We start from the raw sequence: 27,224 nt of genomic DNA on the forward strand, positions 1-27,224 counted from the left end.
ACCATGAAGAAAAGACATTGAAAAACATCCCCCATTTCTTTTTTCTTTTTACTTTGGATCAGTGAATAAATGCTCATTGTATGCACAATAATAAAAGACAGATAGGGGGCTGGGGCTGTAGCTCAGTGGTAAAGCGCTCGCCTAGCATGTGCGAGGCACTGGGTTTGATCCTCAGCAACACATTAAAAATAAATAAAATAAAGATATTGTGTCCAACTAAAACTAATATATATATATTTTAAATGACAGTTCATCGTTGGTTGAGTAGGCTTAGGTGGGAGGACCCACTTGAGCCCTAGAGTTCTAGATCAACCTGGGCAACACAGTGAAACCTGGTCTCAAAAATAAGAAGGGGCTGCAGCAAGAGGGACCTCCTTTGGATGCAACCACATTAGGATGTGATACTTGAAGTCATATATGACACCAGCCTGTGTCTGTAGAGCTAAGGCATTTTAGCAAAAAGTCCCTTGGATGCTGGTTGGAGTAACTCTCACAGTGCACTCTGGTTCAGTGTGTCCACCTGGCCAGAGAGAATGTAAGTGAGGCTCTCTGCAACCTGTAGCTAGAGCATCCAAGCCACTTGGTGAGCAGATCACAGCAAAGGAAGGCTGACCTCATATGAGGTATTAAGCACACTTCCCTGCCTGAGGGAAGGGAATGTTCAATAGTTTCATGGGTTAAGGTGTCAAATTCTTTTTTTTAAAAATAAGTTATTTGTTTTTAAAAATCCATAGATGGTGCATGTCTGTAATCCCAGCAGTTTGAGAGGCTGAGGAAGGAGGATCTCAAGTTCAAAGTCAGCCTTAGCAACTTAGTGAGGCCCTAAGCAACTTAATGAGAACTTGTCTCAAAATAAAATATAAAAAAGGGCTGAGGATGTGGCTCAATGGTTAAGCACCCCTGAGTTCAATCCCCAATACTAAAAAAAAAAAAAAGCAATAGCTCTCCAGTCCCTAGCAATCAACATTCTACTCTCTGTGAATTTGACAACTCTAGGAATCTCCTATGCTTGGAATCATAGTATATTTGTCTTTTTTTGTGACTGGCTTATTCCACTCAACCTAATGTCCTCAGAGTTCATCCATGTGGTATCATGCGTCAGAATTCCTATCCCCTTCACAAAGGAAGGGAATCTCATTAGGCTACCCAGGTTGGTCAAACTCAAGGCCTCAAGCAGTCCTCCCACCTCAGCCTCTCAAGTCATTGGGATGACCTGTCATCCCTCACCACACTTGGCTTCCTTTCATTCATCCATCAATAAATACTTGGATTGCTTCCATGTTTTAATACTATTGTGAATAAGGCTGTTATAAACATGGATGTACAAATATCTCTTTCAGATTCTACTTTCAGTTGGTTTTGGTGGTGTATGCCTGTAATCCAGCTACTGGGGAGGCTTCGGTAGAAGGTTCATAAATTCAAGGCCAGCCTGGACAATTTAGTGAGAGCAGGGCTGGGTAACTGATATCCAAAGCTTAGTGGTAGAACACCCCTGGGTTCAATCACTAATTCAGGGGTGGGGAGTAATCATGCTTCAATTATCTTGTGTATATACTCAGAAATGGAATTGCGGGATCATATTGCTGGATCATGGATACATTTTTAAATTTTTTTTCAAGGAACTGACATACTGTTTTTCATCTGGCTACTGCCAAATTTTTTAAACTCCTCTTTTGAAGATCTGTGCAGACCTTCTGTCTTCATCTGTTTGTGCTGTTATAACAAAATATCACAAACTAGGTAATTTATTAAAAACAAAAAACAGAAATGTGTTTCTCACTGTTCTGGAGACTGGGAAGTCTTAAGATCAAAGCATCAGCATCTGGTGAGGGCTTCCTGCTGCATCCTCACATGGTAGAAGGCAGCAGGGTAAGAGCACAAGCTAGCTGAAACCTGTGTGAAGCCTCTTTTTAAGGACTATAATTCTTTTAATGAGGAAGGAGCCCTTGTGGCCTAATTTTTTTTTTTTTTTTTAGGAATTGAATCCAGAGGCACTTTACCACTGATCTACATCTCCAGATCTTTTTATATTTTATTTTATTTTATTTTGAAGCAGGTTCTTGGTAGGTTACAGAGGCTGATCTCAAACTTGGGATCCTCCTCCCTCAGACTCCTGAATAACAGGGATTATGGTGTTCACCACCACACCCAGCAAGGCCCCACTTCTTAATACCATTACATTGGCAATACCTGAATTTTTGGTTTTGCATTTTCCATATTTTGGGTTTTGGTGTTGGACTTATTGCATACTAAGCATGAGCTCTACCACTGATCTATACCCCAAACCCTACACATGAATTTTGGAGGTGACACATCTAAACCATGGCATCATCCCTCTCCTAGCAACACATTTTTTTTTCCAGACAAGTCCTGGACAGCTGCTTGATCACCATCACCTGGACTGTCCTGGCCTTCCAAACTTCCAGCCACTCTCTGGAATCCCCAGTCTTGCTCCAAGCTCACTCCTGTCCTGTTTGTCCATGTTGTTTGTCACCAGTTTAATTCCCAAGAGTAATTAATTCTTTTGGGTTTTTTTACCTCCCAAAGCTGCTGTTGAACCTATGCATGCTGTCACCTCCATTCCCAACCTGACTTGCAGCATCTATGGTCAAGTCCCTCCCCATCTCCACTTGTGACTACCTCTGCTCAACCTGGAGCCATGGCAGTGGGTGGGGTCAGTCCTGCTCTGTGGAGGAACACCACAGTCTGACTTATAGTGGAAGAAGAACTGTGATGTTGTGGAGTTTCTGTCTTGATCACTTAGAATCTGTATAGACTACTTCATGGCACATTTTCATTCCTGATAAACAGAAAAGTTGTGGGTGGTGTATGGATAGAGGAATTGGGGAAGCTAATCCCACAGTGCTATGTCAGGAGCCTGTGATTTATGCTTTTTCTCTGGCTGTAGGATTATTCTCCTGTCTGTTCAGCTCAATGAGGATTTAGACTGAACAGATGGTTATGCTTGTTCAGATATAGTTTCTGGAATATTCTAACCTTTTCTCCCCTAAGCCAAAGTAAATTCAGTGCACCTTGGTTGTAGTGGGTGTTTACTGAGGTGGATTGTGCATGTCTAGAGTCTCAGGACCCCTCCCTGACCCTGCTCTATAGGAGATGGTGGCTGTGAGCTTCCCTGCCAGGAGAAAGCCCCTCCTAATTCCTGCCCCTTAGATCACAGATGAGATTGATTCCTACATGTTGTGTGCACACTGGCCACAGGAAGTTGAATTTTTCAAGCCCAGACTCAAAAAGCACTGCCTGCTTACTTCCAGATACAAATGGAAACAACGGTTATGGCTAGTGAGCCCAGGGGCCCACTGTGGGTGAACAGGAAGATGCCCCACCCTTGAAAACTCAGAATGTGGGTCAGGGTGGGGCCTGTCCACAGACCCCTAACTTCATGGCCTTGACTGCATGCAGTTTGCATTACACCCTCCCACCCATATGCCTAAACAGCGTGGTAATTTTCACTATGGGAATTTTGGGATAAAATAGAAAAACACCTGCAAAAATAGGATAGCTGTAATCCTGCCAGCCAAGCATTATGGTATTTCCTTCCATCTGTTTTCTATATAAGCAGACAGACAAAATGCATTCTTGTGGTACTTGGATTCCCTGTGGCATTTTGTTTATGACCATCCCTGACCTACACCACCTTTCTCCAGGCACCCCCTGCAGTGTCCCTACATGCTTTTCACTCACCAAAGCAGAAGGACACTTCTGGGAGGCACCATATGGGACAGTGCTTGTGATAGCCTCTGTTTCTGAATGGCTTGTGGACCTGCAATGGAGGGATATTAGACCAAAGGACCCTGCTCTATCACACTCTTCAGTTGCCCTCAGGGCTGAGCATCACCAGCAGCTGTGATAGAGCTTCCAGAAAACTGCTGTCTTCTAGAGGAGGATGTACTTCCAGTGTGAGCAAACTTTCATCCCTTCCAGGGTTTAGGAGGGGATTTGGGGGAGGACAGGGAGTTCCTCCATGTCTACCTTTGAGACAAATATGCCCACATGACCTTGGAAGCTGCAGCATTTCCCCTCCATTCTCACACTACTGGGTGGGAAAGGGTCTCAGTGAGCAGAGGATACAACCAGCTGATCCCTGCTTGGACAAGGAAAACTCTGGTGGCTGCCAGAGAACAGCCAATATCCTTGCATGCACAATTTGTCTGAGATAAACGATGTTTCCGTAAGTCAAACTCCTCTCCTAGGCAACCTCTTCTCACAAGCCAAGAGGGAAACACCTGGATTAGACTTTCATCTGCAGTCAGGATGTTGGCTTTGGGCTGAGAGATGGATTGTTTCCTCCTGTTTCAAACACACATTTGATGGTCTGCCCCCAATATTCAGTGTGACTTTGATTTTATAGTATGAGCAATATAAAAACCAGCCTTAGCCAGGAGTGGTAAAGCATGCCTGTAATCCCAGCAACTTGGGCAGCTGAGGCAGAAGGATCACAGGTTCAAAACCACCCTCAGCAACTTAGACCCTAAGCAACTAAGTGATACCTTGAATCAAAATTTAAAAGGTCTGGGGTGTGGCTTAGTGGTAAAGTGCCTCTGGGTTCAACCCCCAGTACAAAAAAAAAAAAAAATTCTTAAATTTTTATTTATAAGAAAGTGGTGTGGCCAGGTGCAGTGATATACCCCTATATAACTTAGTAAGCTGAGGCATGAGGATCATGAGTTCAAGCCAGCCTGGGCAACTAGTGAGACCTGGTCCCAAAATAAAAAATAAAAAAGGGCTGGGGATATAGCTCAATGGTAGAGCACCACTGGTTTAATCTCCAGGACTGTAAAACAGAAAGAAAGTGGCACATCTGGGGGTTTAGCTCACTGACTTTTTTTTAATTGGTAGTTCAGGGGGTTGAACCCAGGGCTTTATGCGTGTGATGCAAGCACTCTACCAACTGAGCTATATCCCCAGCCCAATAGCTCCGTTGCACAGCTTTTGCTCAGCATGTATAGGCCCTGGATTTGACTCAGAAAAAAATAAAATAAAATAAAGAAGGGCAGCCGCTGGGACAGTGTAGTGCCAGTCACTCAGGAGGCTGAGGCAAGAGGATCATGAGTTCAAAACCAGCCTCAGAAATTTAGCAAGGCTCTAAGTAACTTAATGAGACCCTATCTTAAAATAAAATATTAAAAAGGGTTGGGGAAGTGGCTCAGTGGTTAAGTGCCCTTGGGCTCAATCCTTAGTACCAAAAATAAAAATTAAAAAAAGGAGGATCACTTGAGCCCAGGAGTTAGAGGCCAGCCTCAGCAACTTAGTAAGACCCTGTCTCAAAATAAAAAGTAAAAAGTACTGGGAATAGGTCTGAAGATATAGCTCAGTTGGTAGAGTGCTTACCTTGCATGCACAAGGCTCTGGGTTCAATCCCCAACACCACAAAAAAAAGTACTGGGAATGTAGCTTGATGGTAAAGTGCTCCGGGGTTCAATCCCTAGTAGGAAACAACAAACCAACCAACCACAATGGGATATTATTTCACATTCTCTAGGATAGCTATCAAAAGAAACAAACAAACAAAAAACTCCAGAAACTATTGACTAATAAGTACATAAACAAACTGTCATAGATCTACACAATAGAATATCCTTTGCCCATGTAATACTGATATATAATATAGTTGAACCCAGAAAACATTATGCTAAATAAAAGAAGCCAGATGAAAGAGGCCACATGATTCCACATATATGAAATATCCAAGCCGAGCATGGTTATGCACACCTATAATCCCATCTATTTGGGAGGTTGAGGCAAGAGGATTTCAAGATTGAGGTCAGCCTTGGAAACTTAATAGAGACCCTCTCTCTCTCTCTCTCAAAAAAAAAAAAATAATAACAATAACAACAATAATAAATAAAATTAAAAATAAAGAAAAAGAAAAAGAAAAGATTGATAACCGATGTGATTCTGCAATCTGTATACAGGGTAAAAGTGGGAGTTCATAACCCACTTGAATCAAATGTATGAAATATGATATGTCAAGAGCTATGTAATGTTTTGAACAACTAATAATAAAAAAAAGAAAAAAAGATGAGAAAGTTTACAAAAAAAAAAAAAAGATTGAAGATATAGCTCAGTGGTACAGTGCTCCTGGGTTTAATCCCCAGTAACACACCAAGTACATACTTATGTAAAATAAAATAACATAAAATAAAATATCCAGAATAGGTATATCTGTAGAGACAGAACACAGATTAGTGGTTTTAAGGGCTGGAAGTGAAGGTAGGTAATGGAAAATAACTACTAATAAGTATAGGTTTCCTTTTTGGGTGATGAAAATGTTCTAAATTTAGATAGTGATGATGGTTGGTGGTACAACTTTATCAGTATACTTACTAAAAATTACTGAATTGTGTCTTCAAATGGTAAATTTTATGGTATATGAATTATATTTCAATAAAATAGTGGCAGGAGCATATGAAAAGATAATTTAAATAATTAAGTCTAAGCATTTGTTGAGGGGAGACCAATTTAACTTCAATTAAAAAAGGCCACCTTGGGCTGAGGTTGTGGCTCAGAGGTAGAGTGCTCTCCTACCATGCATGAGGCACTAGGTTCAATCCTCAGCACCACATAAAAATAAAATAAAGATATTTTTTAAAAGGCCACTTTTATAGTTCTGTTTCCTTATTTGCAAAATTAAGATGGCTATTCCTGCTCTCAGGTCTGCTGGGGGACCAGGCACTGAAGTGAGGAAACCCACCCCTGAGCCCATGTATGTGATTTTCCTCTCCTGACATCCCAAAATAAGGATTGCCTCTGTGTACATGGTAAAAAAAAAAAAAAAAAAAAAAAAAAAAAAACAAAAAAACTTTGTGCAGTCCTCATAACAACTCGAGGGGACAGTTCTAGTAAATTCATTCTTTTTTTTTAATATTTATTTTTAGTTTTCAGCGGACACAACATCTTTGTTTGTATGTGGTGCTGAGGATCGAACCCGGGCCACACGCATGCCAGGCGAGCTCACTACCGCTTGAGCCACATCCCCAGTCCATAAATTCATTCTTTGATAGGAAATGGGGATGGGCTGGGACTAGTAGAGAGGCTGGACTCAGACCAAGGCGCTGTCTCTCAACAGCCAGTGACCACATCCCCATATTCAGATATTACTCCCCATCTGCAAAGTGATGCTCTGTTTGAGCCACCTGTATTGGTATGACATGAGGTGTGTGACTGCTCTTGGGCCCACTGGCATTGGGAGTCCTGGTTCTGCTCCTCAGGGCATGAGGGCTTCAGGCAAGTTATGGAAACTGTTCCATCACCTAGAATTGGGGTAATGATGGTAACGCTGACCTCAAAGGTATCTAGTGAGGGATATTTGCAAAGCCCTAGAGTGTTTATCAAAGAGATGGATGGTGTATGTGAACTGCCTCTTCGAGGTCAGAGTTCACTAGAAGAGCTTTTGTGGCCTTTCCCTCTCTAGCATATTGCCTACCTCTTGGACTGGGTTTCAGGGCCTGGGTACCACCTGGAAGTTGTGATCTTTCCCCCTCAAGGCTCTAGGCTAGGCATGAAGTGGCTCTGGAAGGCTGGACCTCAAATGTTCCACTCCCCATTCTGGGGCTTCCCTGAAGTTTTTACTTGTTCACTGGGGCTTACCTGCAGTCTGTAAGTAGAGCTTCCTAAAGATCTAGGAAAATTTTGACAAGGGTGGATGGTATTCTCTAGCCCCTTCCAAGGTGTAAGGGAGGGGAATTTGGACAGCAGCTAGCTGATGCTATACAGCTTTCTGATGAAGTGATTTACAAAGGGCAGGAAGCACACCTATATCTAGAAGTGTTTAGGTTCCCATGATTGAACGAGGCCCTTCTCATCTGATTACTCTGTGAGGGAAGTATCCCACCTGGCCAGAAGCTGCCAGAAATTCTGAGGTTTGGCTCTGTAGAGGCTTCCCAGGGCACGCAGGAAGTAACCCTGACTGTTGAGACCTACAGATGCTTGACCATATGAACAGGGAAGCCTCAGTGGGTCGAGAGCTCTGGATGCTCCTAAACCCTCATGCCACAATCAAAAGCCATGGTGACAGATGTTGACCTCCACAACAAAATGGCACAAACAGGCAAGGATGTCTGCTAAATTTATGTCTCAAGAGAGTAAGCAGCAGTGAGGACAAAGGAAACACCTATGGAAGAAGAGAGCAGGGGGCTTAGGCTGCTGATGGAGGCTGAGGATATGAAGAATTAAAAAGCTGAGGGGTTGATGGGGGCTTGGGTATGATGGGCTTAAGAGCTGAAGTACTGAGGGAGCACTGTTGGGCTGAGTAACTGAAGGGTTGGGGACTGAGGAGCTGAGGAGGGAAGGGACTGAGGGGAATGAGAGCGGAAGAGTTATATATAGGTTGAGGGATTCAGAGGAGTGTGGGCCTAGTAAGAGGGTAAGTGTTGTAGAAGTGCTTAACTCACCAGAGGCATGGAGGTGGGTACCTACCCTGGCCTCCCTTGCATGGCTGTCATAACATTGAACATAGATAGCCCTGTTTCCCAATACTGGCAGTTCTGGCTGCTAGGCCCCATTTCTTGTTGATTTCTCATTGCAGAAGAAGGTCCCACAGCCTCAGACACCTACATCCAGTACCCAACTTGGACAGCTAGTAGCCGAGACCACATCAGCCCTGGGCCAAGGCTGCCTATTAGCACATCCCCTGACAGCCCTCAGGGTGGCTGCTCTGTGCTCCCCCCAGTACTTCTCCAAGTTGACATTGGGGCCCAAGCCTTCCCTAGACCAGGAGTCCTGTGGGTAGGGAAGGAAAGGGACCAAGGGCTACGTTTGGTATGGGGAAGTCTTGAGCCCATGAGAGCAGCTTGGGGCATCCAGGAAGTGTCCCTAGGTAGAACCCTTTCTCTCAGACCATGGGATCTACATTCAGCCTGTCCTTGGACTGAGACCCTGAGGACTAAGTCTTGCTCTTCTACCCTATACTAGGCCCCCAGAGTTCCTCCTCCAGTTTGGGTGATCCTGCAGTGGGTGAGCAGCGGACACAGGGTGGACATTAGCTATGGGAGCAGGCAGAACTTGCCTGGGTAGCCCAGTATTCCACCCAGATAGGGTGAGAGTGACCACTGTCCATCTACCCAGGCACAGCCAGGCTGGGCACAGATACAGGATCTTTATTATATTGTGCTCTCTACAGGGGTAGGTGAGTCCTGGCCTTCAGTGTGGCCAGGGCCAAGTGTGAGAAACTGCATGGAGACTAGGACAGGCCAGCTCAGGCTGAATCAGCAGTTTGGCCAGAGGAGGGTAAAGTTGCCACGGCTACAGCAGAAATCTGGTTCTGGTTGCTCTGGCCTGGACTCCACGGAAACAAGGCGTTGGGCCCCACGCTGGCTCAGTGAAATGCAGTCAGAGACACGGACCTCTAGGTTTCTTCCCTCCCTGGAACAGAAGGAACAGGGGGTCAGGGCAGGCAGAGGGCCAGGGCAGTGAGGCTCTACATGCCCACATCCCCAATTGGCCCCAGACTCACCTCTGGCAGTGTGCAGCCAGTACACCCACCAGCTCCCCGATACGATTGTCCAGAGGTGGCTGGGAGCGGTGCAGACATACCACGAGGTCATCATGGCCCCGGGCATGCAGTACCACCAGCTGGTCCCGTCCACTGGTCACACTCACCCCTGTCACCTGAGCAGGAAACTCGGGGTCAAGGATACAGCAGCCCTCCTTAGGAAGCCCCTCCTAAGACCTAATGAGAAGCCCTGCCTTTGGCAGAGTGCTAACTCCAGCCCTCAACCACCCCTCCACTGCCACTTCCTTCCCTCTCTGGTACCTGCTGGCAAAGAGGAGGGTTCAGCAGGGCATCATGCCATAGGAATTTCTGTCATTATGGAATATTCTAGATCTTTGCTGATAGATTAGCACCTGCCCCTACTGAACACTTGAATGTATTACTGTGATTGAAAAGCTGAGTTTTTAGTTTTACCTCATTTTGGTTACATTTAAATAACCACACTGGCACGTGGCAACCACATCAGACAGCATTATGATAACAGGACAGTCACAGAACCCCCAAACTCACGGGAGACCCAGATCCAACATTGATTCCCTGCCCAGGCTGCTCCTTGTCCTATGAGATAATTCATGGGAACAAAGAGCTGCCATGCAAGGGAGCAGGTAGGCTACAGAGCCAGGCAGAAGGTAGGGACAGGGTCCTGCAGGAGGTAGTTGAGAACTGTAGCAGGCACTTGAGTGTGTTCTAGCATGCCTAGGTAGGAACCACCCAGAGAGGCCTAGGTGGGGAGAGGAGCCATTTGGCTTGACCAGAATGTGAGAGCATGAGTCAGGGGGACAAGGTGGTTGGGCCAGCAGAGCTGGAAGAGTCAGACCCTCCACCACATGAGCCATAGGAAGCCACTTCAGGGTTTTCAGTAGGGGTTGCCACTGCCTGAGTGTCAGGATGCTCCAGGCCATCACAGATAGTGGGAAGGAGACTTAGGCAAGGCTTCCAGCCCAGGGGCCCTGCAGAGCCCCACACAGATGCTCCATATGCAGCCCATGGTACTCACCGCATCCAGGGGCACAGCCCGCATTACCCGGTACTGACGGCCAGGCTCCAGTTTGTAGAGGTGCCGGTCTGTAAGCAGAAGGGCCCGGTCCCGGCACTTGCGGAAGCGGTTCACCTGCAGGAGGGGTGGCTGGACCTAGGCTGGTGCCAACTGCCCCACTCGTGGCCCCAGGCCCCAGCTATCCCTCCTTCCTCCCTTCCCTGGCTCTTCTCTTCACTGACTGAGCTATCCTGACAAATTCCAGAGTTTCAGAAGCAGCTGTGCCTGAGCTGGATATGTCTCAAGGGTCTCTCCTGGGCACCCCCAACCCATGCCCCCAAACCCCCAGACAACGTACTGACCTTACGGACATGGCTAGAAAAGAGCACAGCCCCAAAGCCATCCTTCTCTCGAAGGGTCTTCAGTTGCTGAGCAAACAAGCCTGCGGCTGTGGGGTTGTCAGTGCCCTGAGAATAGATGGTGGGGAGGGGATGTTTGGGATGGGGTCTTGGGATCACACTCACTAATGGCAAATCACCACAGTTGTCCTTCACCTCAGGAAATGCTGATATTCTAGGCCAGGTCTGTGCCCCACCCTCACTGCCCTCTACACCCACCCAACAGGCAGCTGCTGCTCAAGCCCAGGCCTATATTCTCTGGAGAGATGCCCGTGGGCAGGCAAGAACCTAGATCCTGGGCACAGGAACTGTCCACCTGGATGGGCCTCCTATCTCCAGACTGCCATTCCCTGAAGACTAGGTATAGGACAGCAAACTCATAGCAGCCAGGAGAGGACTGAGGAAGCCATGCAGGGGGAGTGGGTATGTGCAGGCCTGCCTGACTAGGGGTGCTGTATCTGAGAACACGATAGTGTAGGGAGGTACACTCAGCTATACCAGAGAACATGGGATTCCCAAGGTTCCAGGGAGAGCCCAGGCAGGGGAGCCAGATGAAAACCCTTAAACCTCAGGAATGAAATCTTAAGAGGGAAAGACAGGGGCCAAGAGCACGGTCAACAAGTCAGCACTGGTTGGCAAGGATGCATGGTGAGACAGGCACATTGTCAGCAGCGAGCTTCCCCACCATACACAGCTCCATGCTCGCCTGGCACTCACAGAGGACAGGTAGTCTTGAGCCCAGGCTCTCTGGCAGCCCCAGTCCTGACGTAGACCCTGCAGGGCCCCCATGGCAGCCACTTTGGCCTTGATTTGAGCCATATCTGAAGGTGGAATGTTCTTTACCAGCTGCCGGGCCCGCCACCTGGAAGAGGGAAGTAGTCAGAGGACACCAGCCTATGTATTTATGCCCTCCCCAACCCCTTCTACAGGAGAGAGCCAGTCATCAGACTGGTGCTAATTGCCCTTTGAGTCCCAACTTCTGTTAGCTTCTCTGGTCTTGGCTTCTCACATTCAACACTTGTCTCTGGAAGATGGTCCAAGATCTCTGACCACACAGCACACTCCCATTCTAAGCACACCTACTCTGTGCCCCTCCTGGAGAGCTTCTACTCAGCCTTCAAGGCCCCATTCGGGTGCAGAGTCCCCCAAACCCCAGCCCTGACTAACTCTCCTCCCCTCCCAAAGACCGTGGCCCTGGACCTGGAATGTCCAGCACCGTACTGGGATAGTCAGGGATCTGCCACCAACTGGGATGTGACAGTCAGCTAATGTGGCCCAGTCTTATCTTTCTGCTTTGGCTGGTATATCTCCAGCCAGGTACTAAGATGACAGGTTCAGTGTTCAGAGGATGCTGGCTACATGAGAAATGAGGAGGACTTAAGGCAGTACCTGCAGAAGAGCATGTGGCAGGTGTCCTGGAAGGGCTGCAGCACAGCAGGGGGCAGCGGCCACTCAATGTCCCGGCCATAGAGTGGGGGCTGCCGTGCAGCCTGAAACCTCCGCTGCAGCTCTGCCAAGTAAGCACGCACCTTATGCCTCCGGAACCAGCGCATGATAGTGTAGATGGCTCGCAGCCGCCTGCAGCGCCATCTAGCCAGGGTACCTCTCCATGCCTGAGTGGGTCAGATGGGTGGATATGGTGTCAGGCCCAGGCAGACCTGACCTCCTAACCCCAGCTGTGCCCCTGAATCTTTCCTGATCACCCCCTGCTTGTTTCTAGGGAAACTGACCCAACCCCCTGCTCCTAGAAACCAGGTCCAGCCAGAGGTTGGTTCCAGCTTGGGCATGTAGCCAGCTAGGCTGGAAGAGTACTGTCCAAGGCTCTTCAGACTCTCAGAAAAGAGTAATTTGCCTGTGCTAGGCTTTTTTTTTTTTTTTTTTTTTGGTACCAAGGATTGAACTGAGGGGCAGGGGCACTCAACCACTGAGGCACTCAGAGTCTCGCAGAGTTTCTTAGGGCCTTGCTAAGTTGCTGAGACTGGCTTTGAACTCTAGATCCTCCTGCCTCAGCCTCCCAAGCCACTGGGATTACAGGCATGTGCTACCATGCTCAACTATGCTAGGCTTTTTAAGCTGGGACCTGGCATTGTAGGGATCCCCAGATTCTCAGTAGAAAGCTCATGTAAGAAGAAAGGTGGGAGCAGATGGAGGTGCTTGCTCATCTACGAGGGCATCTGACAACTTCTGGGAGACCCTGAGACAGAGGGCCACCACTAGATGGTGACTGTAAGAACCTAAACTGGATACCCTACAAGGCAAGCAGCCTAGGGACTCACAGATTAAGACAGACTTAAGCAACAAACCATTGACCACACAGTGTAAGGACCCTGACTTCAACAGACCAGGAACACCATCAGGAGCCGATTGGATAACGTATCCATTGTGGGATTCAGGAGGACACCCATTCCCGCTATGGTGGGCAGCTCCCTACTCCCCACACCTTCTGTAGCAGCAGCACAATGATGGGGATGAGGCGGGCTCGGCTCTGCTCCAGTGTGACCAGCGTCCGGGGTGAGCGGATGAACAGCTTGCTGTGGCCAAAGGCCACATCCCCTTGCAGCCTGTGCTGCTCCAGGAGGGCGCTCACAGCTGCCTTGTCAGAGCCCAGCAGGTGGTTGGGCCATGTGTACTCACAGGTCATCTTGTACCTGTCAGCACAGGACAGAGCAATGGGGATCTGGCTCCAGGAAGAGGGCATGGAACCTGCCCTGCCCACACTTGAGGAGATACTCCACTCTGGGAGTCCCAGAGCCAGAATTTTCCTGGCAGGATCCTAGAGCAGCTGTGATACCTGTATGTATATGTGTCCAACACATGTGCCCCTACCACATGTCCTCCCGTACCTTTCACATGTGCCCTTGTACACATGTCCATGTACATGTCTTCCCACATGTCCTCAACAGACATTTTGGTGCCTTGAAGCCAGCAGCATGCTGGCTCTCACTTGTGCCAATGTGTACAAAATGTTTAGGGACTCTCCTACCCCTTGGACTCTACACAAGATTTATAGCCTACATTGATAGAGTTGGGTGCCTATACCTGAGGAGAAATCGAGAGTATGGCTGGCGGGAAGCAAAGCCAGCCCTGCGGACTCTCACATTCTCCAGCAGCCCCAGGTATGCGACCTGGTGGCGGCAGTGGTCCTCATCCAGCCTTTCAGCCACCTTGTCCTCATTGGGTTTGATGCAGCGGACATAGAAGGGTTCCTATAGGGACAGAGTGGGGGTTAGAGATCTGAGCCAGTGGCCACTATTTGCACTAACTTGAAAAGGGATTTCTTGAGCCCCCAAAGGCTCAGGTTAAGAGGAGAGTCAGGCAGAGGGAAATCATAGCACAAGTGCAGAGGCTCAGAGCATGGGGCAGGACTCATGAGGAGGTCTGGCCAAAGCCAGGTTCTAGCCCAAAAGAGCAGGATCAGGTCTCCTCCACTGAATATTATGTTGTTAAACCCACCAGCTGCGAACCCCGCACTAATTGCCCCTTTGACTTTGGACCCAAACACCACAAGAAAGATAGTATCAGTTTCTTTTCCCTATTGCCCCAGCCACCAGAAGAATCCCGGCTCTCAGTGGGGGCTGGGCTGGGTCAACCCCATCAGGGCCCCCTGCCCAAGAGGCAGTGGGGCAAAGGGAGGATACATGAATCCCACTGTATGCTCAGTGACTGATCAAGTCTGGTCCCTGAGCCCCCACATCTAATTTCTGCAGTGGGTGTGTTCCCTACTTGGGTAAGACATGGTTCAAGCAGACTATACAAGAATGCCAACCCTCCGTGACGGGCACCCAGGACACAGAAAGAAGGATCTGGAAAGTCAGGGTGGGGCAGGAGTACCTTGGAGGCCAGGTTCTCCACTAGGGCCACCATGGAGTTCTTGAATAGTGTGCCAGCTGTCAGGGGGCGCTTGGTTACCTCTGTGATGTCCTGCTGTCCATCTGGCCACATAGCCCGCAATGTGGGATCTGAGCTGCAGACACAGATTGCATACCCAACTGCCCTCTTAGGAGCAGCCCTACCTGTCCCAGTGTGGCCCTTAGTTTGCTGCATGGCTTTAGCCTTGAGCTGTAGCCTGTCCTCTTGTCAAGTGGATCAGGTGCCAGAGTCCCTGAAGACCACCAGCCCTGGGCCTCTGGCACCAGTACAACTAGCAAGACATACTTACCTATTGTAGAACAGCCGCTTGAAGTCCTGGAAGAGGAAGTCTCTGTTCTTGTCAATGAAACCCTCCACAGAGTACCTGCCCAAGTACAGGGTCAGAGAGGTAATCAGGGAGGGACTAGACTGCCAGGCCTCTCAAATGATGACAAACACTGAAGGCCCCCCACCTGCCTCTGTTTTTGGAGGTCGGTCTCTCTCCCTCCTTGCTGCCCTCTCTCTTCTCCTTCTCCCTCACATCTGCATTCTCTTTCATCACCTAAGACTCACTCCCTGAAGAGAAATTTCTCTCCTGGAAGATGAATCAAGTGGATTAGCACCTAGTTTTGAAGCCAAACATCCCTATACTGAATCCCAGCTCCACACGAACATGCTGTGTGACCTCAGACAGGTCATTCAAACCCTCTGCTTCAATGTACATCAAATGCTTGCACAGTGAGTCCTCATAAGTATTAGTGACTGCAATTATGACCAGAAACTCCTGAATCTTAGGTCTACTTTAGTCTTGTGACATGAGAGCCTTAGAATCATGTTCTTCTTGGACCCCTGGAAAGCAGTGTCAAATCGTAGCTCCATCTGCAATCCCTGTGCAGGGTGTGGATTATTGTAAATAGATCTAACATCTGGCTTCTTTGTCTTCATCATCTACTAGTTAGTCTCCTTGGGAAAATCATGTTAGACACTTGCACCTCTCTTTGAGTCACCTTGAATCCTCTTTAGGATTGGGTGAGACACAGGTAAATTAATAATCATCATGACAATCCCTGAAGGACACCCTGAGCCTTGATGCTCAGAGCCTGCATGAGGACTGAAGTGAGACCTCACCTGGGACCTTGTTAGAAATGCAGGATCTTTGCCCCCTTGCCCCACTACCCAACTTGCAGCTCCCCCACCAATAGGTACTGGAGTGGGGTATTTTTTATAAACTCTCCAAATGAATGAAGCCTGAGTTGAGAACCACTATCCTCAAAACCTCATGTCCTGTCTTACACCTATGCTTCTAGGTGAAGGGCATGTTTTCTATGTCTTTATAGGGCAGGGTCCTTGCCATTCTCCAGGAATGTGACATGTGCAGTAGTGCTCATGCAGGAACCAGAGTGCAGGTGGAAGCAGAGGACACTTACGTGACATCTCCTGCATAATGCTTGATCCGGAAGTCTCGGCCAAACTCCATTGTCTTGTCAGTGGGGCAAAGCTATAGGACAGGCCAAGGTCAAAACATAGAAGGTGGGGGCAGGTCTTTGGCCTGCATAAGTGGACAGTCCCACAGCCACCCTGCCTGGGCAAAGGAAACTGTCACAGTGATTTGAATGGCACCAAGCTGGGTCCCTCCAAGGCCCCCCAGGCACAGGTATTGCAGTGCCTCTTGGCATGTCCCATCAGCCCTCCGTGCCCAAGGAACAGCTGGAGCACCTGGCGGCTGGAGTAGTGTGGATGGTGGCGATGGTGTGTGTCCAGGGTCTGCAGGAAGATTCGGTCAGTAATGGGTCCCGCAGTGCTGCAGGCCTCATCCAGCACAGCCAGGATGCCTCGATGGGGCCGCTCCACCAGCTCCACGATGGTGGCATTGTTGAAGTATTCAACCTGGGTGAAAACAGCCAGCCAGGAGACTCCTGAAGCCATCTAGACACCTACCTGTTAACCTCATTTCACTCGTCGCCTGCTCAGTGCCCGCAAGGCTGCAGGAGGTTCCCAACACCATCCTCCTTCATGTGAAGGGTACTCACAGTCTGCCAGGTGATGCCCTCACGCTCATACTCTTCCTGCTCCTGCTTCAGGATGAGCCGGATGAAGAGCTGCTGCAGCTTCTCATTGCAGTAGTTGATGCAGAACTGCTCAAAGCTGGGGGTAAGCAGGGCCTTCAGAGGGTCTCTCCCTCCTCATGGGTACTGTAGAATGGCTTTCCCTCCCCCCACATTTCCCCTGATAGTGCCAGGACCCCATGAGGCTTTACTGCAGTTTATACATCCCTGCTTACCCTCCACTGTAACCCTACCCACCATGTAGACTTGGAATTCACGGCCAGGAGAAGTGAGCCCCAAAATATTAGCTTTCATCAGGGCACTGCTGGTCAGGGACTCAGCCAAGGTAGGCTGGAAGGGTAGGAGACCTGGGGTTCAGGACCAGTGAGAAAATCCAGACATTCCTACCTCCCAGTCCCAGCTGAGCTTTCCAGGACCTTGGTGTCCACAGCATTTGGGGAGTCAAAACTGGAGACATGGTTGGCCGGATTGCTCACCTGTTGACAGGGAACACCTCAAAGCCGTAGATGTCCAGCACACCAATGACTGTGTCCTTGCCATCACGACGAGGGTCACGGCCCCGGGCTTCCATGATACCATTGATCCTGTCCACCACCCACTCAAACAGCCGCTGGTAGACTGCCTGGGGGCAGAGCATGCCACTTCTTGCTGCTGCCATCCTGGCATCCCCTACAAAGGCCTCCTGGGTTTCCCCCTTTTAACCACCAGGGGAGTACCTTGGCACAGGCATCCCGGGCGTAGCTGGCCTCCGCCACAGTATGGCCTTTCTCTATGAGTTCCCGGCCTCCAGAAGCCACAGTGCGAGCCAGCAGGGAGCGGAGCACCAGGTCCCTGGGCGTGGCAGTCAGCTCAGCCACATGGTCCACCAATGCCTCCTCAGCCACTGCTAGGCTCCCTTTCTGTGGCCCATCTTCTTCTCTCTCCATGAACTCGATGTTTCCCTGGTGATGGGGGTACCATGAACAGTCCAGGCTCCTCATCTCCAAGGAGCCTAGACACCTTTGAACGGGAAAAAGGAAAGGAAGCAGGGGGTGGGATGTAGGGGACCTTGCCCTGTTCAGACAGCATGGTTAGCTGGTCATTGCAAGCCATGGATACAGCAGAGATGGGGATCAGGAGCCTTTGCTAAGGACTCCCAACAACTTACTCCTCATGGCTCTCAGAGCTCTGAGGCTGAATGAGAGGTTCTGAGGAACAACTTAACCAAGAGGCAGTCTGCTCAATGTGAGATGCAAAATGCTTGGTTGTCACAGCCTGCAGTCTGGACTCCTGAGAGCAAGCTCTATTAGACACCCACTGAGCTCATCACTAGCAAATCAACCTCAGCAAGGGAGGCAGTCAACTCAGCTTCACTGGAATAATTCAAGTGAGTCCAATCCTGGCCCCTGAGTGGTTCCTAAAAGGACATCTCTGTGGGGAGATGACCTCCCAGACACTCCCAGACCCTCTCAGCCAGGCTCACCAGGTGCAATATGGCAGCCAGGATGCGGTGTACTGATGCCACCTCCTCAGGACTGAAGCCAATGACCCTCATGGCCTCAGTCACTGCCTGGTGGCTCCTCTCATCACTGTCCAAGCCCTAAGAGAGAAGAAACTCACCATCCAAGTGAACACAGCCCAGGCCCCCTGCACTCCCTGAACCCCTGTGTCCCAGGCACCTGCTTACCCCACATCCCGTCCCATCCATAGACCCCAATTCCTCCATATCAGGTACCTGCTTACCCTGTCCTCTGTCTCCTCCCCAAGCTGTTTTCCTTTCACCCCTCCACCACATACATTTACCCAAGTTGTTCACACCACTCTAGTTTGATCCAGTTGCTGCCCATTCCCTGCCCCCACTCCCAGGACCTTGAACCTAAGTCTGATTGAGACCCATGCCCCTTATACTCGCATTGTGCACACCCACGTTGAGCCCGGCTCCCTGGCGTGTGAAATTATACACAGCAGGGTTTCTCTCCAGGTACAGTCCTTGTAGCTCTTGGTCCTTACAGCCCCTAAGCAACTGAAGGATGCAGATGCAACTTAGTTAGGCCACTAAGCTCCAAGGACCCTCCTATATCCCCACCTAACCCTCACAGATGCAGGATAACACATGAACACATTCTTCCCTCCAGCCTTGAACCAACAAACACAGGGGTAGTTCAAAGATGATGTGGACACTTCCCATGTGCCAAGGAGCTCCACCTCAGTGTAGACCTCAGAGCCTGTGAAGACACTGCCTGTGTCCCAGGGAGCTCTTATATTTTGGGGGTCTCAAATGTTAAGGATACCCTGCCTCCATGCCCAATGAGCTCTCGCTCTCTTGTATGTGGGGTTGGGATAGCTATGGTGGGGAATAAAGACAATGTCTAGGAACAGATGGAATGGAGTAGGGTGGGGAAGTTGGGATAATGAGGGAGGTGGAAAGTGGGTCCAGCCTGTTTTGCTCTTTTCCTCCTCCCACTTTGCTTTCTCCCCACAATCCCTCCCCATATACAGAGGCTCACCTGGTAGAATGCATGGAAGTTCCTTTCGCCCACATGTTGCTTGAGGACCCTGGACTGAAGAGAAGGGAAGTTGGACCCCAGCCTGATGATGGGCTGCCCCAGGGACAGTGAGTCTCAGAGAAGGGTCACTGACAGAGCCCAGTTTTCCTAACCTGCAACATCAGGGTCAGTGTGTTCCCAGTTCCTGGGGTCCCCAGGCCTGGGAAAGATTTCAGCTAGGGTCCCCCATGTGGGTTTCCTCAGCCTACGTACTCACCTTTTCCAGCAGGTAACTGTGGATGTGTCCTCCAACAGGATCTCCCTTGAAGTCAAAGTTAATATCCATGTACTTGCCAAAGCGGCTGGAGTTGTGATTGCGGTTGGTGCGGGCATTGCCAAAGGCCTCTAGCACACAGGTGGATTTGAGCAGTACATCTTTAACCCTGTGGATAGAGAGATCAGGGCTCAAGGCAAAGATGCCTGTCTAGAGAACAGTGTCTCTGCCTGAGTTGTCTTCACAGAAATTATAGCATCTCAGATGAGTCAGGGAACTGACTGAGAGGGAGAAAAGGCCCTGCCTTGCCTGGTGCTTCCTCAGAGCTGTGTGATAATCATTCTGCCTCAGCCTCAGGAAGGCACTTTGTGGACTTGCTCATGCTGTGTAGTCTGCAGCAGCTCTGAGCTCAGGACAGGTGCTCAGCAAATGCTATTCTTAGTTTCTTGTGGCTACACTTTCCCCTGATCTCTTCTGTAGCCTGAGGAGGTGGAACTGGTCTGATCTGGTCTGGCTCAGACACAGGAAGATGCTTCTGCAAGGCCCCAAGGGGCAGGCCATCCCTGGTTTCCTGGATCAGGGCCTCAGGACCATCTGTGTAGCCTACATGCCTGCCTGGCATGCTCCGCCATCTTGACCAGACTACTAACTTTTCCAGGTTTCTGTGGACCTCCTTGGGGGCACCCCCTGCCCTGTTCTGAGCCATATCTAGTATCTCCTATACCCCTCCATATCCACCTATCAGTGATACCTCCTCTCTAACCAATGGCCTGTGTGCCTTAGCTGGGTTTCACCCCTCATTATCTAAGAGATCTTTAGTGTAGCTCAGCCATATCTTTTTATTTTTTTATAGCTCTTTTGTTTTATTTATTTATATGTGGTACTGAGAATTGAATCCAGGGCCTCACACATGCCAGGCAAGCGCTCTACCACTGAGTCACAACTCCAGCTGCTCAGCCATAACTTACCTCTAGGTATGGGAAGTGACCCAAGAATCCTCCTTACTGGGCATGGATTAAGATAGGCTCTAGCTCCTGTCTTTTGCCTTCTGGTGCCAGGCCATTTCCCAACAGATTCATGGTCCACAGTCACTTACCTCTCCACCTCAGCTCTCTGGCTTGGATTGGTGACAGCAGCGATGTACTGCATGATGTGCTTGCTGGCTTCTGTCTTCCCTGCCCCACTCTCCCCTGCCGGGAAGATGGGAGATGGAAAATTCAGTGAGGCTCTGACCCTTAGCTCAGCTCCCTGTCCCTGCCTGCACCTCCAGGATGCAGGAGATATCTAAGCACTTTCATTTGCTATTTACAAATGAGGCAAGGATTGCAGGGCAGGTACCTGAGATGACGATGCAGGTGTCCCTGGACCTGCGCTTCATTGCCTTGTAGGCAGCATTGGCTACAGCATAGAGGTGAGGTGGTCGCTCGTAGAGCTCTCGGCCCTGGTACCTGGCAATGGCCTCAGGCCCATATAGAGGCAGCTCCTGGTAGGGATTCACGGACACCAGTACCTCACCGATGTAGGTGTAGATGCGGCCTTTCTCAAACCTGGGCACAATGGGCAAGGCCTCAGCATTCACCACTTTGCACAACCCACATGGGGAGGGTTCCAGTCAGCCCCACCAGTAAAGGCTGAGCATAGAGAAGGCAAAAGGGGATGGTGTCCATTCAAGTTTCCCTGGTACCATCCTGGGTGAGTTGAACCTCTCAGTCGTCCCTACCATGTAGGGTATGTATCAGCTCTGGAGGCTGAGACAGGAGGATAGCAAGTTCAAAGCCAGCCTTCTTTCTTCCTTCCTTCTTTCTTTCCTTCCTTCCTCTCTTTCTTTATCTTTCTTTCTCAATCTCTCTCTCTCCTTTCCTCTCTCCCTCCCCCCACCCTTCTTTCTTTCTTTTTTTTTTGGTACCAGGGATTGAATTTACCTGGTACCAGGTGCTTAACCACTGAGCCACATTCCCAGCCTTTTATTGTATTTTATTTAAAGACAGGGTCTCACTGAGTTGCTTAGGGCCTTACTAAATTGTGGAGGCTGGCTTTGAACTCATGGTCCTCCTGCCTCAGTCTCCCAAGTTGCTGGGATTACAGGCATGCACCACCACACCCGGCTTTTATTTACTTGTTTGTTTGTTTATTTATATTTTGGAGGTACCAAAAATAAAAATTGAACTCAGAGGCACTTGACCACTGAGCCACATCCCCAGCTATATTTTTGTATTTTATTTAGGGTCTCACTGAGTTGCTTGGCACCTTGCTTTTTGCTGAGGCTGGCTTTGAACTTGCTATCCTCCTGTCTCAGCCTCCAGAGCTGCTGGGATTACAGGCATGTGTGACTGCCCCCAGCACACACTACTTTCTAGGGGGGGTCCTGAAGTCCCAGGAATCAGGACCACCTATCCTACAAAGGGAATCTACTTGTGCAATACCCCCAACAGGGTCATGGCTGATTCCTGGGTGAATCCTTCAGGGTGGGTAGGTGATGGGGTTGCAAGAAAGGGGCTTGGCTGGAGGAGAGGGAGGAGACTTAGTTGTTTCCTGTGTTAGGGCCTGGGCGGGAACTAGAGCCGGAAGGAGACCCGCCCTGCCCCACCCAGACCACAGGGAGGGGTTGGAGCAATGTGCCTGCACATACAGTCTTTGTGCCCCAGCCTGTGGCCAATGGCCAATGACCCTCTCCCAGAACATCCTCAGTCTTCTCCATCTTTCTGTTTACAAACCAAGTCACTGTGGAGAGCCTGTCAGTACCTCTCTGCCTTCTGCCCCTGGGAGGAGAACTGACCTGCCTGCTCCTTGGCCACAGAATCCCTTAGTATGTGGGACCCACCCTTCCCCAAGAAGCCCTGTCTGGGTTCCTCTTCCTCCGCTGCCTCTGACAAGGGTGCCCTCTGCTCGGCTATAATACTCCTACAGGCCATGTGGCTGGCAGTAAGTCACTGTCCTCTCCAGGATCAATGTTCTCATCCTCAAAATGGAGAAGATACTGCCTCTCTCATGAACTCATTTTTATGAGAATGAGGTAGAATAATGATAATGAGCACAAAATGCTGAGCTCATTTCCTACCTTATCCTCTCCTTCGGTCAGGATCACAGCCTCTTGAATCCTGTGCTTAGTGGGGCTCCTGGTCCCCTACCTTTCCTGGGGAGCTTCCTGGCACACAGCAGTCCTCCCCTGGGAGGCAGGCATGAAGCCCCGCTGTATGCAAGACCATCTAGCATGCCATACCCCTAGATCCCCAGCTCATTCCTGTCTTCTCTCTGCTTCCGGTACTGACAATGTGAGCTCCAATGTCACTTCTACTAGCTGTGTCCCAAGACACCCCACAAGCCCCAGAGCATCATCTCAACTCATTGAGATTGTTTGGACCCAAGGGTGGGGACTGCCCACTTCATCTCAATGTCCCCAGTGCTTAGGCCACCCCTATGTGAGATGAAATGTGGGAGCATCAGCGGGAGGAGGGTTTGGAAGGGGACACAGCCCTGATCCTGATGCCTTTGCCTGTCTGTCCCAGGAGGATCATGCTATGGCCCAATCACAGGAAGGAAGAGGTGACAGGTGCCTGGGCTATATGGGAAGCAGGGTCGGAACAGCTCCAGCCCTTAAGGACAGTCACTTTCTGGGCAGCCACTATCTCTTTAGGGCATGCTTTCAGGCACTCATTTCAGCTTGTGTGGTCTGTGTGTGTGTGTGTGTGTGTGTGTGTGTGTGCCGCTGACCCCTTCCTTGATGATGAGGACCCATATTCCTTCCCTGTTTCCCTCAGGTCTACAGGAAGAGGTTGGGGCGGGGGAGGAAGGAAGGCCAGGACCCTTGCCCCACATTTACCTGAGCTGCAGGTTCTTCATGAAGTCCTCCATGGACACTTGGTCCAAGAGCACAAAGTCAGGCTTGCCATACTCAGGACCCTCCTCATCTTCCATTCTGCCTGATGGAAACACTCAGGCCAGGATACTCCGACCTTTCTGTGCAAGATGTAGACAGGAGGGGAAGCCTGGAGAGGCCCAGCCCCCTGCCAGACTCCTACAGCATTGTGGTAAAGTAGGAAGTGGGTTCTGGCCCTGGGAGGGCGGCCCTGCCCATTTGCTGCTCCCTCCCCAGGGGTGCTTGTGCTGCTTCCTGCTACCAGAGCAGGAAAGCCTGTGTCTAATGGGTTCTCCCTACTCTGGAGGGGTCCTTGCTGCCCTTCTCAAAAGCTCCTATTTAACCCCCAAGCGGAAGAGACTCTGTGGGTTGGTTTCCAATCCTGGCTGCATGTTAGGGTTTGCTGTGGGACTTTAAAGAAAAATTTTTTGACATGGTCATGGTCACCCAGCCACACATATTTGTCAACACAGAACTGAAAACTAAATGAGCCCAGCATGGTGGTGCATGCCTGTAATCCTAGTAACTCTAGAGACTGAGCCTGGAGGATCACAAGTTTGAGGCCAGACCCAGCAATTTACCAAGACCCTGTCTCAAAATGAAAAATTTAAAAGGATTAGGGATGTAGCTCAGTACTCAGTAGTAAAGTGCTCCTGGGTTCAATTCATAGTCCCTCACCCCACCCCTACAAAAGAATTCAATAGAGGTGAAATTTACTGCATATACATTGTATCTTAACACAAAAATGAAAAAGGATGCTGATACCTGAGACCCTGGGGTAGAGGACCAAACAATAGCATTCTTTAAAGTGCCTGCTAGCCAAACAGGGTATAAGATACAAAGTCTTCCTGTCTACCTTATAGAGATTCCAGTGGTGGGGATTCAAGTTGCTGAAATTTCCCACTTTATCAACCAGGGAGGGACACAGGCCCCTATGAAGTTCTCTATGGAGGCCAGTTGCAATAAGACTTATGTCCATGTCTTTTGCTTTGTCCTTCCATCCAGCCTTCATGGACGGTAGATGAGGTCATACAGGCCTGGAGCCCTTAGGTCTCATCTCAGCACTCACAGATCTCAGCCTGTGGTCATCAAGATATGAGGATGCAACTGCACATTTGGATAATGGCCCAGTTAGTTGGTCATGGCTCAGGTTTGTCTTCAACAGTACTACTGACTGAGGGGTCTGCTTGCAAGCACACAGGGAAGTTCTCTTTCAATCCTCCCTCAAGCAGGAAGTCTAGATGGCAGACTCCAGTATTCTCAAACTGGAGTCATTTGTGTACCATCTTGAGATTTGTTATATTCCAACACTTAACAATTTTTTCTCAATCTTTTCTCTTTTTAGGCTTTAAATTTTTTGCTAATGCAAGTTATTTCTTATCTCTATAAAATGCCTTAAAATGAAAGCATATTTAATAAAATTTTAAGGGTTTATCCAAGTACATGGTAAAACTAGGTACCATTAGTGATAAGGAGTCACTGGTCCCCCAAAATTCCCTGCTCCAGCCAGGCATGGTGATCAGCAGGTCTATAATCCCAGCTAGTCAAGAGGCAATAGAATTGATGGGTGCGTTGGCACATGCCTGTAATCTCAGTGGCTCTGGAGATTGAGGCAGGAGGATCTCAAGTTCAAAGCCAGCCTCAGCAACTTAGCAAGGCCCTAACTCAGGAAGACCATCTCTAAATAAAATATTAAAAAGGGCTGGGGATGTGGCTCAGTGGTTAAATGCCCCTGGATTTAGTCCCCAGTACCAAAAACAAAAAACAAAACAAAAACACAAAATAAAAATTTTAATAGAAGGACTATATAGATTTAGCTCAGTGGTAAAGTACCCCTGGGTTCCATCCCCAGTACCCAGAGTAGGGGCTCCCCATATTCAGAAATGGGGTTCTGACTTCACATTGGCAGGTATTTTTGAAGGGTTTCACAAACCTAAGCTCCAGTGTGGGGAATTCTTAGTCTCAGTCCCTTTTCAGTTTCACTTCTGCAACCCCCAAAGAATCAAGCAGACCTGGGTTTGTATTAATGATTTTAAGAATAATTGATGTAGGGACTGGAGTTGTAGCTCAGTGGTAGAGCACTTGCCTTGCAAGTGTGAGGACCTGGGTTGGATTCTCAGCACCACATAAAGATAAACAAATAAAAATAAAGTTCTTGTGTCCATCTACAACTAAAAAAAAAAAAAAAGAATAATTGATGTAATTGAGTTTTAGTAAAACCCTAGGGACACTGAAGTCTGAACTTCACAAAATTTTCACCTGTCACAAAAAATATACTTTGAGGTTTTTTTCTTCCCCTATTTGAAAATGTCAAGACCATGTTGAGCTCACAGATTGGCTGTGGGTGGAGCTTAAACACTTTGAATGACCCAGGGTGTAACCACAGTCATGACTGTGCCTCTTCCACCCTGAAGGTTTGCACAACCATATGCCTCTTGTTGCCTCATTTGATTCCCAGGACCCATGCTACTGTTATTCTCATTTCATGTCTACTGAAGCCAATGTCCAGAGATGACATCACATGAAGGAAGTTCCCCCTGGGCCTTTCCAGCACTGAATTCAATGACTCCTACCTATTCTGACTTCAAGGACTGGGCAGTCAGTCTTTGGTCCTCAGCAGGCAGGGTAAGTGGTAGCCATGTGCAGCGTCCCCAGGGGATGCTTCTTTTAAGGTTAGTAGGCTGCCACCTACTCAAGCCTGCTGGGCCTGAGGCTCTAGCCTTGGCAGCAGTTTTATTAATTATCTGACCTAGATCAGTTTCTATAGACATCTTCCTCTGCAAGAGCCCCTATTGCCACAGCTGTGACCCCCTTGCTCTTGAATCCCTATACAGGACTCCTGCTGCTTACTTTGCAGCAATCCCTAGTGCCAGAAAAGCACCCTTTCTCAGTTCACGATTTAGGATTTGTAACCGAAATTGATTTTTACCTCATATGAGAATATAGATATGGTTGTCAGTAGTAGGGGAAAGATTCCCAGCTGCCAGGAAACCCTACATGTACCCACATAAGCCACAAAGCTTACCCAAACCCAGAGCCTCCTGGAAGTGAGACCATCTCCATTTCCTGGAAGGCTACCAGGAGTTGCTTGTGTCTCCTGTATGAGGCTTCCTGACCCCACAAACAGCTCAGGGGGTCTAAATCAGTTCCTCGGTGAGGAAACTTACACCTTAAGGTACAGGCTTTTTTGTTTTGGTGTCATCTTTCCATGTATGGGTCAGGGACCTTGGGAGCTGACCTTAGGCACTAAGGTCAATGGCTAAATGTCAGGCCTTGGCAGAGATGGAGATCAAGCTGGATAACCTACCCCCTTGGGCACAACCTATGTGTGGACTGTGATCAGTTACTTCTCAACTAAAATAAGAGATAATCTGTGGCATACTAAGGATTTCACAGACCTTTTTCTTTTATAGTGCTGCACGTTGAACCGATGGGTGCTCTACCACTGAGCTATATCCCAATCCCGTCTTTTTTTTCTTTTAAATATTGAAGGTCTTGCCAAGCTGCCCAGGTTGGCCTTGAACTTGCAATATCCCTGCCTCAGCCTCCCAAGTCACTGGGATTATAGGCCTGCACAACCATGCCCAGGTATACTTACTTAGATTCTGACACTTGCTTTATGAACAATACCCAGCATGCCCCATCAGGTGTAACAGGTGGCACATGCACACAAAGTGATCATTTACAAGTGGTCATTTACAAGGTACAAGTATAGAACAAGACGAGACACTAGGGGCCCCTTTGAAATGAACAACTCCTTTGAGGGGCAAGTCTTTCTTACCTTTGCATTTGGCACATGGAAAGAACAAATAGAGGCTGGAGTGAATCA

General features: G+C 48.9%; 1 protein-coding gene across 3 annotated transcripts; it reads right to left on the reverse strand.

Annotated features, from left to right (window-relative positions):
• Positions 1 to 9,096: 9,096 nt before the first annotated feature.
• On the reverse strand, positions 9,097 to 23,569 carry Myo1g (myosin IG). 3 transcript variants are annotated; one of them, XM_027938370.3, is made up of 22 exons: positions 23,360 to 23,564; positions 20,878 to 21,086; positions 20,636 to 20,729; positions 19,543 to 19,708; positions 19,287 to 19,340; positions 18,707 to 18,802; positions 18,263 to 18,379; positions 17,517 to 17,741; positions 17,277 to 17,422; positions 16,765 to 16,879; positions 16,451 to 16,621; positions 16,162 to 16,232; positions 15,045 to 15,119; positions 14,717 to 14,849; positions 13,925 to 14,091; positions 13,326 to 13,533; positions 12,275 to 12,498; positions 11,603 to 11,747; positions 10,850 to 10,954; positions 10,509 to 10,622; positions 9,473 to 9,627; positions 9,097 to 9,381 (listed from the first exon to the last, which is right to left on the reverse strand). In XM_027938370.3, exons 1-22 carry the CDS (start codon positions 23,452 to 23,454, stop codon positions 9,225 to 9,227), a joined length of 3,042 nt encoding a protein of 1,013 aa, XP_027794171.1. In that variant the 5' UTR covers positions 23,455 to 23,564; the 3' UTR covers positions 9,097 to 9,224. The 3 variants fall into 3 exon arrangements, with proteins under 3 accessions (XP_027794171.1, XP_027794170.1, XP_027794172.1); XM_027938369.3 differs by having other exon boundaries at positions 18,692 to 18,802; XM_027938371.3 differs by lacking the exons at positions 9,097 to 9,381; positions 9,473 to 9,627; positions 10,509 to 10,622; ... (5 more) ...; positions 14,717 to 14,849; positions 15,045 to 15,119 and adding an exon at positions 15,215 to 15,329 and having other exon boundaries at positions 18,692 to 18,802; positions 23,360 to 23,569.
• Positions 23,570 to 27,224: the final 3,655 nt, after the last annotated feature.

This window comes from Marmota flaviventris, chromosome 1, assembly GCF_047511675.1.
Source record: "Marmota flaviventris isolate mMarFla1 chromosome 1, mMarFla1.hap1, whole genome shotgun sequence".
In the NCBI taxonomy this organism is placed as follows: Eukaryota; Metazoa; Chordata; class Mammalia; order Rodentia; family Sciuridae; genus Marmota; species Marmota flaviventris.

Excerpts from the sequence above, each read along its gene's own strand:
- Myo1g (XM_027938369.3), bottom strand. The coding sequence starts at position 23,454 with ATGGAAGATGAGGAGGGTCCTGAGTATGGCAAGCCTGACTTTGTGCTC. Across the intron at positions 19,709-20,635 it reads CAGAGAGCTGAGGTGGAGAG|GGTTAAAGATGTACTGCTCA; the intron begins GTAAGTGACTGT and ends CTCTATCCACAG. Across the intron at positions 19,341-19,542 it reads ACAGTTACCTGCTGGAAAAG|TCCAGGGTCCTCAAGCAACA; the intron begins GTGAGTACGTAG and ends CCTTCTCTTCAG.